The sequence below is a fragment of the Prionailurus bengalensis genome, chromosome B3 (genome assembly GCF_016509475.1).
Source record: "Prionailurus bengalensis isolate Pbe53 chromosome B3, Fcat_Pben_1.1_paternal_pri, whole genome shotgun sequence".
Taxonomy (NCBI): Eukaryota; Metazoa; Chordata; class Mammalia; order Carnivora; family Felidae; genus Prionailurus; species Prionailurus bengalensis.
Window position 1 is genome coordinate 135,823,506 of NC_057355.1, and position 17,641 is coordinate 135,841,146.

General features: G+C 39.4%; 1 protein-coding gene across 5 annotated transcripts in view; it reads right to left on the reverse strand.

The window, feature by feature from the left end:
• Positions 1–17,641, reverse strand: part of TRIP11 (thyroid hormone receptor interactor 11) — a 63,927-nt gene that overhangs the window by 17,219 nt on the left and 29,067 nt on the right. For 4 of the 5 annotated variants that reach the window (XM_043556860.1, XM_043556859.1, XM_043556862.1 and 1 more), the window contains 6 exons: positions 16,706–16,918; positions 13,117–16,137; positions 12,095–12,235; positions 10,647–10,840; positions 6,570–6,733; positions 4,968–5,071 (listed from right to left, as the gene is read on the reverse strand). In XM_043556860.1, coding sequence (XP_043412795.1) covers positions 4,968–5,071; positions 6,570–6,733; positions 10,647–10,840; positions 12,095–12,235; positions 13,117–16,137; positions 16,706–16,918 — 3,837 coding nt within the window. Of the gene's footprint in view, positions 1–4,967; positions 5,072–6,569; positions 6,734–10,646; positions 10,841–12,094; positions 12,236–13,116; positions 16,138–16,705; positions 16,919–17,641 lie in introns of those variants that run through there. The other variant, XM_043556863.1, reaches the window with a different exon arrangement.

Genomic DNA, 17,641 nt, shown 5'->3' on the forward strand with positions numbered 1-17,641 from the left:
TTCTATTCAGCTGATGAAGTTGTACCACTGTGACCTCAGGCAAGTTCACACGGTAAGTATCAAAGACAGAACTGGTACTTCACAGCACAATACTAGCTCCCTTAGTAAGTAAGTAAGCAAGTAAGTAAGTAAGTAAGATGCTACTAAAAGAGCACCTGGGGCGCCTGGGTGGCGCAGTCGGTTAAGCGTCTGACTTCGGCCAGGTCACGATCTCACAGTCCATGAGTTCGAGCCCCGCGTCGGGCTCTGGGCTGATGGCTCAGAGCCTGGAGCCTGTTTCCGATTCTGTGTCTCCCTCTCTCTCTGCCCCTCCCCCGTTCATGCTCTGTCTCTCTCTGTCCCAAAAATAAATAAACGTTGAAAAAAAAAATTTAAAAAAAAAAATAATAAAAAAAAATAAATAAATAAAAGATAGTATGGTGACAAAAGGGGGAAAAAAAGCAACAAGAAGAGAATAAAAACTACAAAAAGCAGATATAAAAAAAGTCAAGAAATGTAACAAATGGTCTTTTTAATTTCTGCAAGCCTGATGAGTATAAAATGACATGTCATTACTTTATTAATTTTTATTTCTCTACTAGTGAATTTGAGCATTTTTCCATGTTTATAGGAAATTCACAGGTTTTTTTTTTAATTAAAAAAAATTTTTAATGTTTATTTGCTTCAAGAGACAGAGAGTGAGCAGTGGAGGGGAAGACAGAATCCCAAGCAGGCTCCACACCAAGCAGGCTCAGCATGGAACCTGATGCGGGGCTCGAACCCATGAACCGCAAGGTCATGACCTGAACGGAGGACCCAGGCTCCCCCAGGGGTGCTTTTCTGTGAAAACTTCTTTGCATACCTTGCCCATTTCTCTACTAAACTTTCTCTTGTTGTTTGTAAAAGCACCTTGTAGGGTAGATGTGAACCCTTGGTCACCAGTGCTACAAGGATTATTTGCCAGATCTGTCATTTGTCTATTGACTGCATAATACCTTTTGCCATGTACGAGTGTTTAAACCGTCTATAGTAAACATGTCCTATTTTGCTTTCACAGATTCTGGAGTTTTAGTCTTGCTTAGGCTCCCCCTTGCCCCTAGACTCTACATGTGGTCTTCCAGGTTTCCTTGCAAAGTTGTTTTAATATTTACACCTTCCAAACAGTGTTTCTCAGTAGGTGTGCTTTTGACATTCCTGGCCCCCACCCACTAAATGCCAGAAGGCCACAACCAAAAACAGCCCCAGGTTTCCAGCACCACTCCCAGTTGAGAATCCAAGCTTTAATACAATTGGAATTTACTTTCGTATATGGTATAAGATAGGGATCCAATTTTATTTTCTTCCATACAGACAGCCAGCTGTGGCAACGTCATGTATCAGTTGGATAACCTATCCTGTTTCCATGAAGCTGAAATTAGTTTAGGGCTTGGTTTTAAATGCTCAAATGTATCCTAAGCTCTATTTCTGGATTCTCCTTCTGTTCTACTCATCTAGTCAATATTTGATATTTAGTAAGCAAGCCCCTCCTTACTGTTGTTGTTTCACACAATTTTCTTGGCCATCTAGAATACTCGCCCGTGTAAATTTCAGGTCAACTTTCACCTTCTTGAATCAGAGGGACAGTGTTTTTGATGTGTCATCTTAGATAGACGACAGCCCCCAGTTATGCAATCAAACATAATCTAGATGTTGCTGTGAAGGTATTTTGCAAATGTAATCAAAGCCCCTAATCAACTGAATTTAAGGAAGGCATTTATCCTGAATAATCAGGGTGGACCTGACTGAGCTAGTTGAAGCAAGGATGAGCCTTCCCTCAAAAGGAGAAAAAATTCTTGCTGTAGACTGCAACATCAGCCCTCTCCATGGAGTTCTGTCCTGCTTGTGATGTTCTTTCTTGACCATCTGTGGAGAATACCTTTGGCCTATGCCTGTGGGTTCCAGCCTGCATGTGATGGGATCTTCCCATTGTGACTACCAACTCCCATAATCACACTGCCAATTCTTTAGAATAAACCTCATAGGTGTGTACCTCTACATATCACATATATCACTGTGGGGGTGTGTTACACACCCCACACCCCCTACTGGTTCTGCTTTTCAGGTTGAACCCTAACTGATACACAGAGGGACTGAGCTAAAGATGTTAAATAAAAAATTTAATATTTGAAATCCACAAAACTAAATTTAGTATAAAAGAAATTTAAATAAACCTTCAACCCCATAATTTTTCAACCCCATAGCACTTCTATTTAAGAAATTATTGGGGCGCCTGGGTGGCGCAGTTGGTTAAGTGTCCGGCTTCAGCCAGGTCACGATCTCGCGGTCGGCGAGTTCGAGCCCCGCGTCAGGCTCTGGGCTGATGGCTCAGAGCCTGGAGCCTGTTTCCGATTCTGTGTCTCCCTCTCTCTCTGCCCCTCCCCCATTCATGCTCTGTCTCTCTCTGTCCCAAAAATAAATAAACGTTGAAAAAAAAAAAATTAAAAAAAAAAAAAAAAAAAAGAAATTATTAAAGCTCAAAACTATGCTAAGACTCTTTCTAAAATTAACACTTAGACTTCATGTATATGTATTATCTACCATTTGTTTGGGTTTTATTTCACTAATTTCAGCTCTTATTTTTACTACTTCCTGCATAGTTTTTGTTCGTTTTCTAAGTATATGTTACATTTTAAACTTAAAAAAATAAACGAATAAAGCTGGTTTAAAAAAAAGATCTGGACTTCTGACAGTATCAGAGACGTGATTCTCTGGACCCACTGGAAACAACTCAAAGTGTTAGATAAAATATCTGTTTAAATGTATTAATGAGCTGACCAGGAAGTAAGCATAAATGGCCAATAAACATATTAAAAGATGCTTGATTTGGGGACGCCAGGGTGGCTCAGTCAGTTGAGGGCCCAACTTCGGCTCAGGTTATGATCTGACAGCTTGTGAGTTCAAGCCCCGCATCAGGCTCTGTGGTGACAGTTCAGAGTCTGGAGGCTGCTTCAGATTCTGTGTCTCCCTCCCTCCCTCCCCCCGCTTCTCTCTCTCTCTGACCCTCCCCCGCTCACTCTCTTAAAAATAAAAAAAAATTTTTTTAAGATGCTTGATTTCATTAGCAGTCAGACAAATAAAAATTAAAACCACAGGAGGACAGCCCTTCCCACCTAGTCCGTTGGCAAAAACTAAAAATACTGAGAATGCCAACCGTTGCTAACGACACAAAACAACTCTCCGGCACCACTGGTAGGAATACGTTAGCACAACTGCTTTAGAAAATAACTTGCCATGACTGAATAAAGTTGAAACTGCCCACACATGTCTCAGGACTCAGCAGTTGCAATCAAGATACAGATAAGATAGCAGATAATGGCAATGTCCTTTATCAGTAAAATGGATAAATAAATTATACATTCATGTAATAAATGCAGCAGTGAAAACAATAAGCCATGCACCCACAGGAACACACAGTAAAATGGCTAAAACTCATGAATATGATAGAATACTAAGTGAAAAAAAGCAACTTGCAGATTTATTGAATTTACATACATTTCAAAATTGCATTTATACAGAGTTCAAAACTATGCAAAACCATACAGTGTACTATATGGAGATGCAAACATATGTGATAACCATACAGAAAAACAAGGGGTGTTAAGCATAACGTTTTGGACTAGTGGTTCTCTCTGAAGTAGTAACGATGGGAGGAGATATGGAGGATGCATCAGGAACTTCCAAGGACAACATTTCTTTCCTTCTACCGGGTGGCAAGGGGTTATCTGCAGTATTGCTATTCTTATATTGTATATGTATTATCTAAATACTGTTCTGCAGCCACTCGGTAATTAATAAAAATTTCAAAACTTTATGTCTTCTTTTATTAGGAATTTAATAGACCTGAACAACATATTTACTACTAATAACAGGTAAACAAATCTTATTACTTTCCACCAGCTATCAACAAAGTCTACTTATAACTTAGAAAAGTTCACCTTAAATTCTTAAAGTTAATCACTTTCATGTCATCTCTCTTCATGGGGGTTCATTTTATCTATATTTTATATATGATTCTTGTACATATGAAATCTAATAAAGATACTTTATTGTTATTTTTTTATTTTAGAGAATGCACACATGCATGTGAGCAGGTGAGAGGGACAGAGGGAGAAAAAAAGAGAGAGAGAGAGACAGAGAGAGAGAGACAGACAGACAGACAGAGAGAGAGAGAATCTTAAGCAGGCTCCATCCACACTCAAAGTAGAGCCCAATGCGGGCTCAATCCCACGACCGTGGGATCGTGACCTGAGCCAAAATCAAGAGTCGGATGCTAAACTGACTGAGACACCCAGGCACCCAAATAAAAGACATTTTAAAGGATTATGCTGCAGAAGAAAAAGATCTAAAGGATAATCTACATTATTTTAATCCATGTGAAATAAAGTGCTCAATGTATCTAGTTGAAAAAAGAAAATTATAGTTACAAGTGTAGATTAATTTTTTTAGCGTCCCCTAAAACATTCATCTATGCTAAAAAAAATTAAAATTTCCACCATCTTGGGGTGCCTGCATGGCTCAGTTGGTTAAACACCTGACTCTTGACTTCGGCTCAGGTCATGATCTCATGGTTCGTGAATTCAAGTCCTGCATCAGGCTCTGCAATGACAGTGCACGGAGCTTGCTTGGGATTCTCTCTCCGCCCCACCCCTGCATGTTCACTCTCTCTCTCCCTCTCAAAAATAAATAAACGTAAATAAATAAATAAAAGTAAAAATAAATACAAATAAAAATTCCCATCATCTTACATGTGTTTTGTCTCCTCTAAACTCTAAGTCACACGGAGAAAACCCTGAATAGCCCATCCATCATTAGGCCAAAACATAGGGTAACAAGTAGCCACTCAAACAACATTTACTAAAATTAACGGTTTAGGAGATTATTTCTAAAACAAAAACTCTACAATTGTTCATGAATAATAATACATACAAGAGAAAATTATTTTGACCAACCTGTAATGACATCAGTTTTCCTTCTAAATGTTCTGCCTTTTTCTTCCATTCAGCTACAAGCTGTTTGTGCTTTTCTAGTTCGGCAGAATACATAGCTTTTTCCTCTAAGGACAAAAAAAAGTTACATTAGTATTTGGCAATTATGTGATAAAATTAGCATTTTAAACCACTTGAAAAGTTTTTTTTAACATATATACTTTTATTTATCTTTGAGAGAGCGTGACAGAGAATTTGAAGTGGGCTCCGTGCTGACGGCGAAGAAGCCAATGCGAGGCTTGAACTCATGAACCGTGACATCATGACCAGAGCTGAAGGCAAACGATTAACCGACTGAGCCACCCAGGTGCCCCCAAACCACTTGCAATTTTAACAGTTCAACAAAAACAGTTCAAATGTCTCAACAAGAAAATTATATATGCCCTAGTTTTTACTCTGCCATAAATCCTTCTCCACTTTGTCCGTCATGCAAACTCTTCCCTCTTTTCAGAACGCCACTCAAATATCTTCTCCTTGGCAAAGCCTTCTCTATGGCCATGTAACTCTGTACACATGTCCATTCTAGTTAGGTATAGCCGGCCTAGATACTTCTTATTTTAAAATTCAAGATTTCAGGGCGCCTGGGTGGCTCAGTGGGTTAAGCAACTGACTTCAGCTCAGGTCGTGATCTCACAGTTCGTGGGTTCAAGCCCCGCATCGGGCTCTGTGCTGACAGCTCGGAGCCTGGAGCCTGCTTCGGGTTCTGTGTCTCCCTCTCTCTCTGTTCTTCCCCTGCTCGTTCTCTGTCTCTCTCTCTCAAAAATAAATAAATGTTAAAAAAAATTTTTTTTTAAATAAAAAAATAAAAAAATAAAATTCAAGATTTCAACCATGAGTAAGCCTGAAGATCTACATATGTATGAATTTAAAGGTGTACTTAGGCACAAAATTATAACCCCTGTTACTTCATAAGCCTCATATCCCCTAATCACCTGCCCCTCACTAGCAGTTAATTCACTGCCAATCACTGCTGAATGTATGAATAAACAAACGGATGGGTACAATGAAGGACCTAAAGGAGGTACATTTGAGGATGGTGGGTAGATATGAAAAAGCATATTTGGTTATCAGCATAAAACTGCTCTCTGGTCATAGCTACCGTGTCTCCAGAAAAGTATTTTCCACCCGGACTAGAAACTGTAGTTACCTCAAAGTCGAGATGAATGACTGAGAACAAGCTAATCAATATTCAAAGGACAGTGATTCCCAATGATTAATTCTCTGAAGCATATTTAACCTCTGACCAGTATTTCAAAGCTTAAGCATTGTTTCTTCATCACATGACCATCCTTTCTATGTGACTTCATCCTTCCCCAACTCTCACCTTCACGGATCATATGATACCAAAACATGTTTTTAATAATTACCATATGGAGTTCATGTTCTCCAGGCCTAACCGTAAAAAGTCTACATTGACTTGTTGACGGCTACTTATTTTTTCCTCCTACAAGTGGGTAACCTTTCAAAGACTTCCCCATGCCTATTTTAAAATAGCACCAAAATAAGCCCAAATTCCCAGGAACTACAATAATTTACCTTCACTGAAAGCCTGACCGCACAACTCACCTTGCTGGAAATGCTCTAGCACCATCTGCAGGTTGGAGAGCGACAGAGCGTACTGCTTCACTTGCTCCCGAGAGACGGACAGCTGCAGGGCGGTTTCGTCCCTTTGCTTGGAGACCACATTCAGCTGCTCCTGCAAGGACTCTACCTGCAAACTGGCTTGATGGCTTCAAACAAAAAGAATGCAAGTCAAGTTGTTTCTGTTTACTTTAACCACATAAAACAGCTTCCCTACTTCCAACCGAGCCACCCAAGTGCCTCCATTTTAACCATTTTTAAATGTGCAGTTCAGTGGCACTAAGTATATTCGCACTGTTAGGCAACCATCACCACCACCATCTCTAGAACTTCATTTCCCCAGGGGACGCTCCACATCCGTTAAACAGTAACTCTCCACTCCCAGCAACGATCATTCCACTTTGTCTCTATGAATCTGACCCTCCTTACATCTTATTGCATTAAACTCATGTTAGATTTCAAAGAAACTTGAAGAGTCCCTCTGATCTTTGTTCTCCCTGTTTTGTTAATTCACTCATTCTTCCCATGAAAATGACTTTGAACAAATGGCAGTCATTTTAAAGATTAGAAGCTGGACTAAACAAGAAGCGTCAGTATAATAAAAGTTTACAAATAAGCTGGACTAAACAAGAAACACCAGCATAAGAATTTACAAATAGCCTGCAGCTTTCATGTTTCCAGGCTAAAACTCTAAGATGTAATTTACCATAAAATTGTAAGTTGCAGAGGGCCTTGGAAGTTATTTTGTCCAGCTTCCAACCCAACAACCAATGGATTCTGACACCTCCCTGGCTTTTGACACTTGCACTTATGGTGAACTCACAACTTCCCAAAGGCTATCCCATTGACAAAATTTTCTGATTACGAGTTAATTCCCTTTACTATCGTCTTTCTTTCTCCTTACATTAAATAAAACAACTCCTACCCCCACCACAAATAATCAATCGGAGATTCTGAAGAGATTTATGTAGCACCTGCCCAGGCTTAGGTCATTGATGTACTTCCTCGACGTATAATGATTACAAAAAAACAAAAATAAAAACAAAACACTGCAATAGCCTTTCCTGGGTTTTTAATATCCAGTTAATAAACTCTTATTCAAGAGCAGTCCCTTAGAGCCCACTAAGGGGCAGCTCACTTTGAAGAAACTTTACACAACTGCACCCCCTTGTGGGAAGAGTAGTAAATTAATAATTAGGAGACTGAACTCTACCCTCAGATGTTCCCGGACTTTATGCAACGTTGCTGGTTAGCATATCACTCAACAGTGATTTTAAGGATGAGATGAGCCATGATGTCACTCAAAAAGTTAATAAATACCAGGTGTTACTATAGTTACGTAAGGGCTCAAAATACTACAGTCTGGTTTATAGATCTGAGTCACTCATTCAACAAGTACTACTGAACATCTATTAAACTACATGTAAGAACATGTGCTGCGGGAAGGTACAAAATAAAGGGCATCATCCTTACTCCCAGTGACCTTACATTTCACTGGATGGGCGAAGACAGAAGATGGGTCAACAATGACCTGTACCCTAAAGTAAAATAGAAGTGTGCTACCAAAGACTCAAACGAAGCACTATGCAGATTCACAAGAAAAACATCACACCAGGGTTTGGTTTTGAATTGGAGGAGTGGGATGCTAAATGAAGCCTTTTTCATGAAGGAAATGCTATTTGAAGAGGTGGGATTAACAGAAGTGTTAGGAATCAGGCCCGCTCTTCAGGTGGAGGAACATGAAACGAAAAAGCAGAAGACACAGGAAAACGGTAGCCCTAACTAAAGGACTAAGACACTTTGGCTGCATGGAGATGACAGTGCGAAATTAGGCTAAGGTGGCAGAGAGCCCAGAGACAGCGTGCACGTGCACAAGCAGTAGAGGGAGAGAGAATCTTTTTTTTTTTTTTAAACATTCAGGAACTTTTTAAAAAATATTTATTTTTGAGAGAAAGAGAGAGAGAGAGAGAACGCATGTATGTGCGTGCGTGAGTAGGGGAGAGGCAGAGAGAGACAGGGAGACAGAATCCGAAGCAGGTTCCAGGCTCTGAGCTGTCAGCACAGAACCCGACATGGGTCCCGAACTTACAAACCATAGATTGTGACCTGAGCTGAAGTCAGATGCTTAACCGACTTAGCCACCCAGGAGCCCTGAGGGAGAGACAATCCTAAGCAGGCTCCATGCCCAGTGCAGAGCCCAAAGGGGGGAACTTAATTTTATAACCTGTGAGGTCATGACCTGAGCCAAAATCAAGAGCCAGACACTTAACTGACTGAGCCACGCACATGCCCTCAAAACTATTTTAATTAGAGAAAAATAAGGGCCCGAAAATTCGAAGATTATCAATTTTATAGTCTGAGGATGTTTTCCCATTTCTGCCAATGTGAAACACATGCACAAATGTTCACTCATTGTTTTAGTTCTCATCTGAAGTAAGTCTTTCTGAAACTAAAGGTACAATAGTATTCCCTGCAAAGGTAGGGAGTTCGTCTCAAAGTGTTGCCTCTACTGGCCTACAATCTCTTTGCAGACAGAGGTAATCTGCGATCTCCTCAGATCTCCCTCAGCATCATACACAGTAAAAAAAAAAAAAAAAAAAAAAAAAAAAAAAGAAAGAAAGATGTATTTACCACTAATGGAAATATACATGACCATGATTTTCCGGAAGATTATTTGCCAGTACATCTCAAAAATTTTAAAAACGCCCTTTGAACCAGAACTGCCAGTTCTCAAAATTTATGCTAAGGAACTCACTTGTCATCAACACAAAAATACCTACTTGGGATATCATGGCAGCACTCTTAGTAATTTTGAAAAGTTGAAACATTTCTAAGTGTCCAATAATAAATGACTGGATTAAAGAAATTATGGAAAATCCAAATAATGGTATACGATGTAGCCATAAAATGGTATTGCAGAAACATGTGCTTTGTGAAACAAGGTTTAACTCATATTATTAAGTGCAAAGGTTACAAAACAGTATGAATAGTATGATCTCAACTTTGTTTTAAAAATACATATATAATATGTACACACATGTACAAGCAGCATGCGAAAGCATAAAAAAAGGATGATCTCTGGGTGGGTGGGACAGTGACTTTATGATCTTTTTGGTTTATGAAATTTCCCTGAAGTGGAAAATATGTTTTGGTAATAAGCAGGAAAAAAAAAAAAAAAAACCAAAAACCCACACCTCATTGAGAGAAAGAACATTTTAAAATATGTTAAGCAGGGAATCAATCATGCGGATGTAATGAGGCCTCCGTAAAAACTCACAAAGAGAGGGCTGATGAGCGGTGGGAGATGTGGAGAGAGGTGCTTGTTGGGAGAGAGCTAGAAGGTCTCTCCCAAGAGAAACCAGGCCTTACCCTACAGATCTCTTCCACCTGGCAGCTTCTGAGTTAAAACCTTTTATAATAAACGGCATTCTAGCAAAAATAAAATTTTGGATAAAAACAGAGGTACGGAGGGACCTAGTAACTGAAAATTTCTAACAAACCAAGAGTTAACTCATACTGACCTACTTCTTCACCCTGCTACTTCTTTCATTCTCTCCCTTCTAATATCCAAAACCTGCTCAACCTTAGATCATTTGATTAAGAATAAAATCACACAAATCAAATTAGTTCTTTGGGAGCCTGACAAAGCTAATTAAAATCAGTCAGAATTTAAGTCTGAACTCCTAAAATGATGAGAGGCAATTATCTCAATAGTTAGATTCAGAGAGAGCTAGTACACTTATCATGATAAAAAAAATAAAATGTTTTGGTTTTTTGGTTTCTTTTTTTTTTTTTAAAAAGGGGGGAAAGAAAGATTCAGAGAGAGCTGTCTGAATGCCAGATACGGTCAAGAGTTCCACACCTTAGTGTAAAACCCACACACATACTCTGAGCCTGACCTTGGGCAGGTTACTAAACCTCTCTACCCTCTGTATCTTCATCTGTAAAATGGAGATAATGACTCTGTATGAACAAAATTAGGTAAGTTAGGGAAAATGCTTACTAATCCTGACGCTCAAGAAGTGTTCAGTTAACGTGAGTGCTATGAAGGGGAAAAGTTACCTTGCATTTTCCATCGCATTAGAAGATGAAACTAGCTTTTCCTCCAATACTGTGACTTTTTTTCTCAGTTTGGCCTCTCTATCTTCTGCAGCCAAAGCTTCACGGGTGTAAGAATCCTCTGATTCTAAAAGATGGTTACGCAATCTCTCTAGCTCCTGGTTTAAGCGTAATTCTTTGTCGCGTAAATGTTGAACCTAGGCAGAGGACATGTCTTTATTTTTCTTCTATAAAGTGTTCCCCTTTCCCCTCTACAAGCCACTTTGTTATCAGATCTTCTGCCCATTACTGAAGTCTATCAATTATATACTAACTTCTCATACTGTAAGATGTATTTGTATTAGAAAAAAGTCTAAATTCACCTTGAATACTCATCTGGAAGTTTTACTTTGTAAGATCTCATCCCCTGTGGCTATAATGGAAATGGAATTGTGCAAAGCACTGGGTTCTTTGTGACAGATCACCTTTTCAGTAAAAATCTCATTTTTACATACGTTTTGGGTGAGAAATTTTTAATTTTTTTACACTGAAGTGTATTTAACAATGTTATACTAGTTTCAAGTGTATAATACAGCGATTCAACAACTCTACATTCTACTCTGCTCACCGTAAGTGTACTTATCTGACACCATACATTACAATATTATTGACGATACTCCCTATGATGTATTTTACATCCCTGTGACTTATTTACAACTAGAAAATTTTACCTCTTAATCCACTTCACCTAATTCGTCCCTCCCCTCTAAAAACCACCAGTTTGTTTCCCATATTTATGACTCTGTTTCACTGCTTTGTTTTTTTGATTCTACATAAGTGAAATCACATGGTACTTTCTTTTCTGCATCTGACCTATTTCTCTTATCATTATACTCTCTAGGTCCATCCACACTGTTGCAAATATCAAGATCACATTCCTTTTTATGGGTAATATTCAACTGTGTGTGTGTGTGTGTGTGTGTGTGTGTGTGTGTGTGTTGTATCACATCTTCTTTATCCACTCATCTATCGGTGGACACACTAGGGCTGCTTCCGTACCTTGGCTATTGTAAATAATGCTGCAAGAAACATAAGGGTGCATGTATCTTTTCTGAATTTGTGTTTTCATTTTCTTTGGGTAAATAACCAGTAGTGGACTACTGATCGTATGGTATTTCCATTTTTAGCTTTTTGAGGAACCTCTGTACTGTTTTCCACAGTGGTTGCACCAATGGGAAAATTTTATTTTATATCCAAGATATGCCATGGTTTTCACTTTTGGAAACTGAAATAAAATGCACTCCGGGAGATCAAAATCAGACCACAGCACATCAGAGGAAGACTTAGAAAAGAAATCATCTAAGAGAGAAATTAATTTTAATGGATAAATCATGCTGCTTTAGCTGCTTTTCTTACTTAAAAGTTATTAAGCTTATTGCTTAAATCACAGTTTCCTTAAAGAGAAAGCATACCTCGTTCTGTAAAGCAGTGTTTTCCATTTGTTTCTGCTTCAGGGCCAACATGACCTGGTCTCTCTCCTGTTGAAACTTAACGGTCTTCTCTTGCATCGACCTAACTGCATTTAAAAGCTGATTTAACTCCCCAGTCTTGCCCTTTTGGAAAGAAAGTAACTTTCACTTTAAGAAAAATACAGAGACATTTTCTTCATTAAATAATTCTGAAATATAGTTAACCATGTCAAGGTCATCAAAAAAGAGAGTCGGAGAAACTGTCACCGTCTAGAGGGGCCTGAGGAGGCGTGACTCTAGACATAATGGGGTGCCTGGGTGGCATCATGAAGAGAAAAAAGACTTTGGGAAAAATATTCTAATGAAGTATGAACTTTAGTTGGTAATAATACATCAATATTGGTTACTTAGTTGTTACAAATGTATCATGGTAACTCAAGATGTTAACAAATACGGGAAACGGGGTTTGAGGCATACGGGACTCTACTATCTTGGCAACTTCTCAAATAATCAAGGTATTCTGAAAGAAGAAGTTTATCAGAAATGTTTTTAAAAGAATTCAAAAGACACAATCTCTTCAAATTTACCCCGTGAACAACAAAGTGCTCCCAGATCCCAAAATCCCTCAAGAGGGGATGAGTATGTGCGTGTATGCTCATTCACTGGGCACACACACCTGTCACTAGAGAAAGCACGAGTCACTGGCGGTGAAGAGATGGGAAAGTCATTTCCACAGTTCTGGTTTCTGAGGAAAATTATTAATTGCTACTAAGCTCTTTTTTTTCCTACTTAAATTCACCTGTTGCTAAAACATATTTGGAGAGACACAGTAATTTGGGGGAGAAACCCTCCAGGTACCTGTGAGAAAAACTCATTTAGAAGGAATCACAAGAGCCTGAGATGAGTATTTCTCAATCAACAACTTCACATTCCCCTTCAAAGACAATTATCAATGAAGCCAATTGACCCGCTGGAACCCCTCCTCCACCCCAATTCTCTCCTACAAAACTCCACCCCCAACACACCTGCTCTTTTTCTTTCAGTAGCTGCTCAAAAGCAAGAGCCTTTTCCTTCATTGAATGGCACTCAAACTCTTTTTCTCGAAGCATCATGGAGAACTTCATATTAGTCTCCTGTAAAGCTTGATATTCCATTTCCTTTTCCCTGGTTGTTTCTACTATTTTTTCATTTTCCTCTTTCAGTTTACAAATGTCCATTTCTAAAATCAGCATCCGCTCCTTCAGGTTTGTTACCGCCTGCCTCAAAAGTTCATTTTCATTCACTTTGTTAGTGAAATTTTCATTCAATGAAAGTAACTGATCGCTTTTGGCTTTGATTAAGAGGTCTTTCTCCTTAAGGGACTTTTGTAAAACATCTTGCTTCTCCTTTAGCTGCTTAATTTCTGAATCGGTCTGTTCGTGTTCTTTTCTTTCCAGCTCTGAGGAGGCAGCAATCGAATCGGACAACCTGTGATTATTTTCCTGGAGCGTTTTAATTGTTGCATCTTTTTCCTGCAGTGATTTTCTTAGTTCTTCCAGCTCTCGTGTAGAAGCCTCGCTTGATGGGTCGGGCTTGACTGTTCGAAGAGACTCTGCTGACTGGGAAGAGAGCGATGACCCCGAGGACAGCTGAGGCGAAATAATATCAAGTTTCCCTAAAAGAAGATCTTTGGTGTTGCAAAGCTGCCCTATGCTGTGCTGAACTTGTGCTAATTCCTGCCCAAAACTTTTGAGTTTGGTTTCATTCTGTTCGTAACTCTGGATCAGGCCAGTGTAGTCCACTTGTAACTTAGAATTATTATCGCTGTCAACCAAAACTTGTGCCTGAAGCTGATGCAGTTCTTCCTGAAGTTGGGCGGACTCGTGCTGCATATTCTGGACCGTGGTCATCACCTGCTGTTTCCACTCTTCCATTTTCTTTACTTGCTGTTTCAATTTGTCGCGTTCCTGTAGGAGCTCCTCGAACTGGTTACTATTGACACCTCCGACCTCGTTACCAGTGCTGGATGTTTGTAAAACTGTCAACAGGGTCTGGCATTTCTGACTCAAGGCATCTATTTCAATGTCTTTTTCTCGAATGATACGTGATAAATTCTGCACGGTTTCTCTGAACATATCTTGACCACCACCTTCAGATCGAGCGGCCAATTTTTTATTTTCGTCTTGCAGCTTCACAAGAGCTGCTTCTTTGGCAGCAACTATATCCATCATTTTGTGGTATTCTGTTTTCAGCTGGCTATTTTCCCTGGTCTTCTCGCTCAAAACAGCTAATACTTGTTCCCGCTCCATAGCATAGGCCTGCAGCTGCTGCTGAAGGTAAACGACATCCTGGGTGTAGGAAGCCGAAGAAATTCTAGCGTGAAGAGCTTGTATCTCCACGTCCTTCTGCTGGATGATCTGCGTTAGCTTCCCCACCTCATCTTTGGACAGCTGATCGATCTGTTTCGTTAAGGATATGTTCTTTTCATTTAGGAGCTTAATCTCCAATTCTCGTTCTTTTATTCCTTTCACTAATCTCTCCGTTTCAGCTTTAGATAAATCATGCTTTTCGCCGCCATTTTCTATATTGAGGCTCCGTACTTTTGTTTCCTGAAACAGATCAGAATTCTCTGTTTGAACATCCTGCCTTTCTTCACGCAACTGGGTTTTGATGTGTTCAATTGTTTTGTGCAAATTCCTAATCTCCTCGTCTTTCTCCAAAAAGAGCTGGGTGTGTGTGACAGTCATTTGCTCGTGCTGGCATTTAAACTCATCCATTTCCTTCTTCTGTTCCTCTAAAGACTGAAGCAGCTGCAGTTTACTCTGGTTTTGATCTTCAATCACCTTTTGATGATGTTTTATTTCCTCCTCGAGATTACCCTTTATCACATTCAGCTGCAACACTTCCGACTCGAGCTCTGTGACGCTATCGAGGGGCTTAGGCTCCGCCACAGGTGCAGCTCGACTCTGCTGGTCCCGGAGTCGTTCCAGTTCCTCTTTCAGATGATTGTTTTCTTCTTTCATGGACCCAAGGCTTCTGTCTTTTTCCTCTATGGTTTGCTTTAAAACTTCATTTTTTCTTAAGGCCTCAGTATGTTTATCTAATTCCTCCTGAAGCTCTGAACCTCTTTCTTTAAGCTTTTCAATAAAAATTTCCTTCTCGCTTAGAAGCTGTGTCAATTGCTTCCGCTCTTCTAGACTAGATGACAAAATTGCCTTCGTTTCCTTACAATCAGTATCCATCTGTTCAAGGTTCTTTTTGAGTTCTGCTATTTCAAAGTCTTTCTCTCGACTGAGTTTCATTAACTGCTGCTGTTCCAGCTGTAAAGCAGAGGTACTCACATCACGTGCCTTTGATAGTTCTTTAATCATCTGCTCATACTTATTGGCTTCTTCCAACCGCCTCTCTTCAGCCCGACTCAATTCTGCTTCTAACTGTCCTTTTTCCATTTTTAGAACCTCCACAATAGTGTTTCTTTCCAGAGAAATCTGATTGCTACCAGCAATGGATTCCTCCAACTGACGTCTTACATCCTCACACGCTAAAGCCAACTTTTCATTTTCCATTTTGAGATCAAAGGCAACTTTGTTTAAATTGTCATTGAGCTGCTCTATTTCTGAAAGACTTTGCTTTAAGCTTCTGACTTCGGCTTCCCTTTCTTTAAGTAAGTCAACCTTAAAATCACTGCCAGAGTCTCGATTTAGAGATTGAGTTAACTCATCCCTGACTCTGGAAAGCTCTTCCTCGTTTTGTTTAATATGCTCCTTAAGTCCAAAGTTCTCCTTCTGCATATTTAAATTACTTTTTTGTGATTTATTTAGCTGATCTACTAAATCTTCTACTTTATCCTCAAGCTTCTGTTTGGCTAAGTGCAGATCATTCAGGACCAGTTCACTTTGAACTAACTTTTCTTTCTGCACATCCAACTCTTTAGTCATGTTCCTTTTATCAACTTCAAGTTGATGCACTCTCTTTTTTTCATCATTTAGATCTTTTTTCAGTTTACTAATGATGTTGTCTTCCTCATTTTGTTGTTTTGATAGCTGATCTTTCATCAGAATCACGTGCTGAAAAAAAAATAATTTGCATGGTAACGTTACGGCATTCTCTCATTTTGGTCACCTAAAGAAAATTTTGTAAAATGTCATAAATAATAGAAGAATAATCTTCAGATATTTCTAATCTTTCTTAAAACAATACTTTTTAAAAAAAAATCTCAACAAAGATTTAAAAAAAAAATCTCAACCATTTAAAGGTAAATGGTATATGTTGTTGATCTTCAACTCGTAAAACACTGAAGCAGGAGTCAATAAACTACAGCCCAGGGCCCAAATCAGGCCTGTCACCTGGTTTTGGAAATCAAGTCTTATTGAAACACAGCCACATTCCATTGTTTACATACCACAAGGGCAGAGTGGAGCACGACCGAGAGCACTAAATGGCCTGCAACACCAAAAATATTCACTATCTAACCCTTTCCAGAAAAAGTTTGCCAACCGCTATGACTAGATTATCAATGAAGCAAAATACCGATTAAATCACAAATTTAAATCACACCCATCGCTTTTGCCTGTTACCCCAGTGTTCAGTCTACTGAGAACAATGTGCTACCACGTTGTTTTTAACATCATGTACCTGTGTGGCTTCTTGGTTCTGTCTGTCTAATTCCTCTAGCTCAGCTAGCAGTGTTTCCTTCTCGGTAAGACTCTGACTCAGTTCCTGTTCTTTTGCCTCCAAAGTCAGCCTTAAATTGTGTAATGTGGAATCCAAATCCATGTCTCTTCCAGTTGCACTTTTAATTACTTCATATTCATTGTTCAATTTTAGAAGTGATGCCTGAAGTTCTTCCTTAAATGACAAGAAGGGAAAAAAACAACATACACTGTCAGTTGGAAGAAAACACCAAAAGATTACTTCTATCTATGCATCTATATCTATGTCTATATCTATATCTACCTATCTACATACACGCGCACGCGCGCACACACACACACACACCCCTTGGGAATCTATTCCCAGATGCTTGTGTCAGAAACATCACTGAATAACACTTCAGCAATGATATAGAAAATTCAACAAACCAGACTTCCCTCACGTGCAATTTTATGTGCACCTTCAGGCCGGTATTTCTATAAGATCAGAAATAACATCGGACAAGATGGAATGGCTGTTTAAGTTTCCAGTTCCGGCTTCCTCTTTACCCAAAAACTTTCCCATTTGGGAGCCTTCCTGATTCCACCCCCCACTGCTGTCTTCTCTTCTGTCTGCTCCTTCCCTCCCACCACACACAGTTTTTAAAACGTCCCACATCTTCTGGGCCTCTGCACTTCCTTCTCCTAGCGGCCAATCACCAATAGCCACAAACTACATAAACATCTATAAAATTCAATGCTCATTCGTTCTAAAGTTTGTTCTCTCTAATTAGGACACAAAAGGCTTCTTTTCCCTCATAAAAGGAATTTCCCTTATTAAGGGGTCCTGTCAGAACATGAAACTTTTGTATCATCCAAGAAAGCAGACTCCTTCCTTCTTTTCCCATCTAACTTGAACACAGACTAGGTTCCCCTCTTG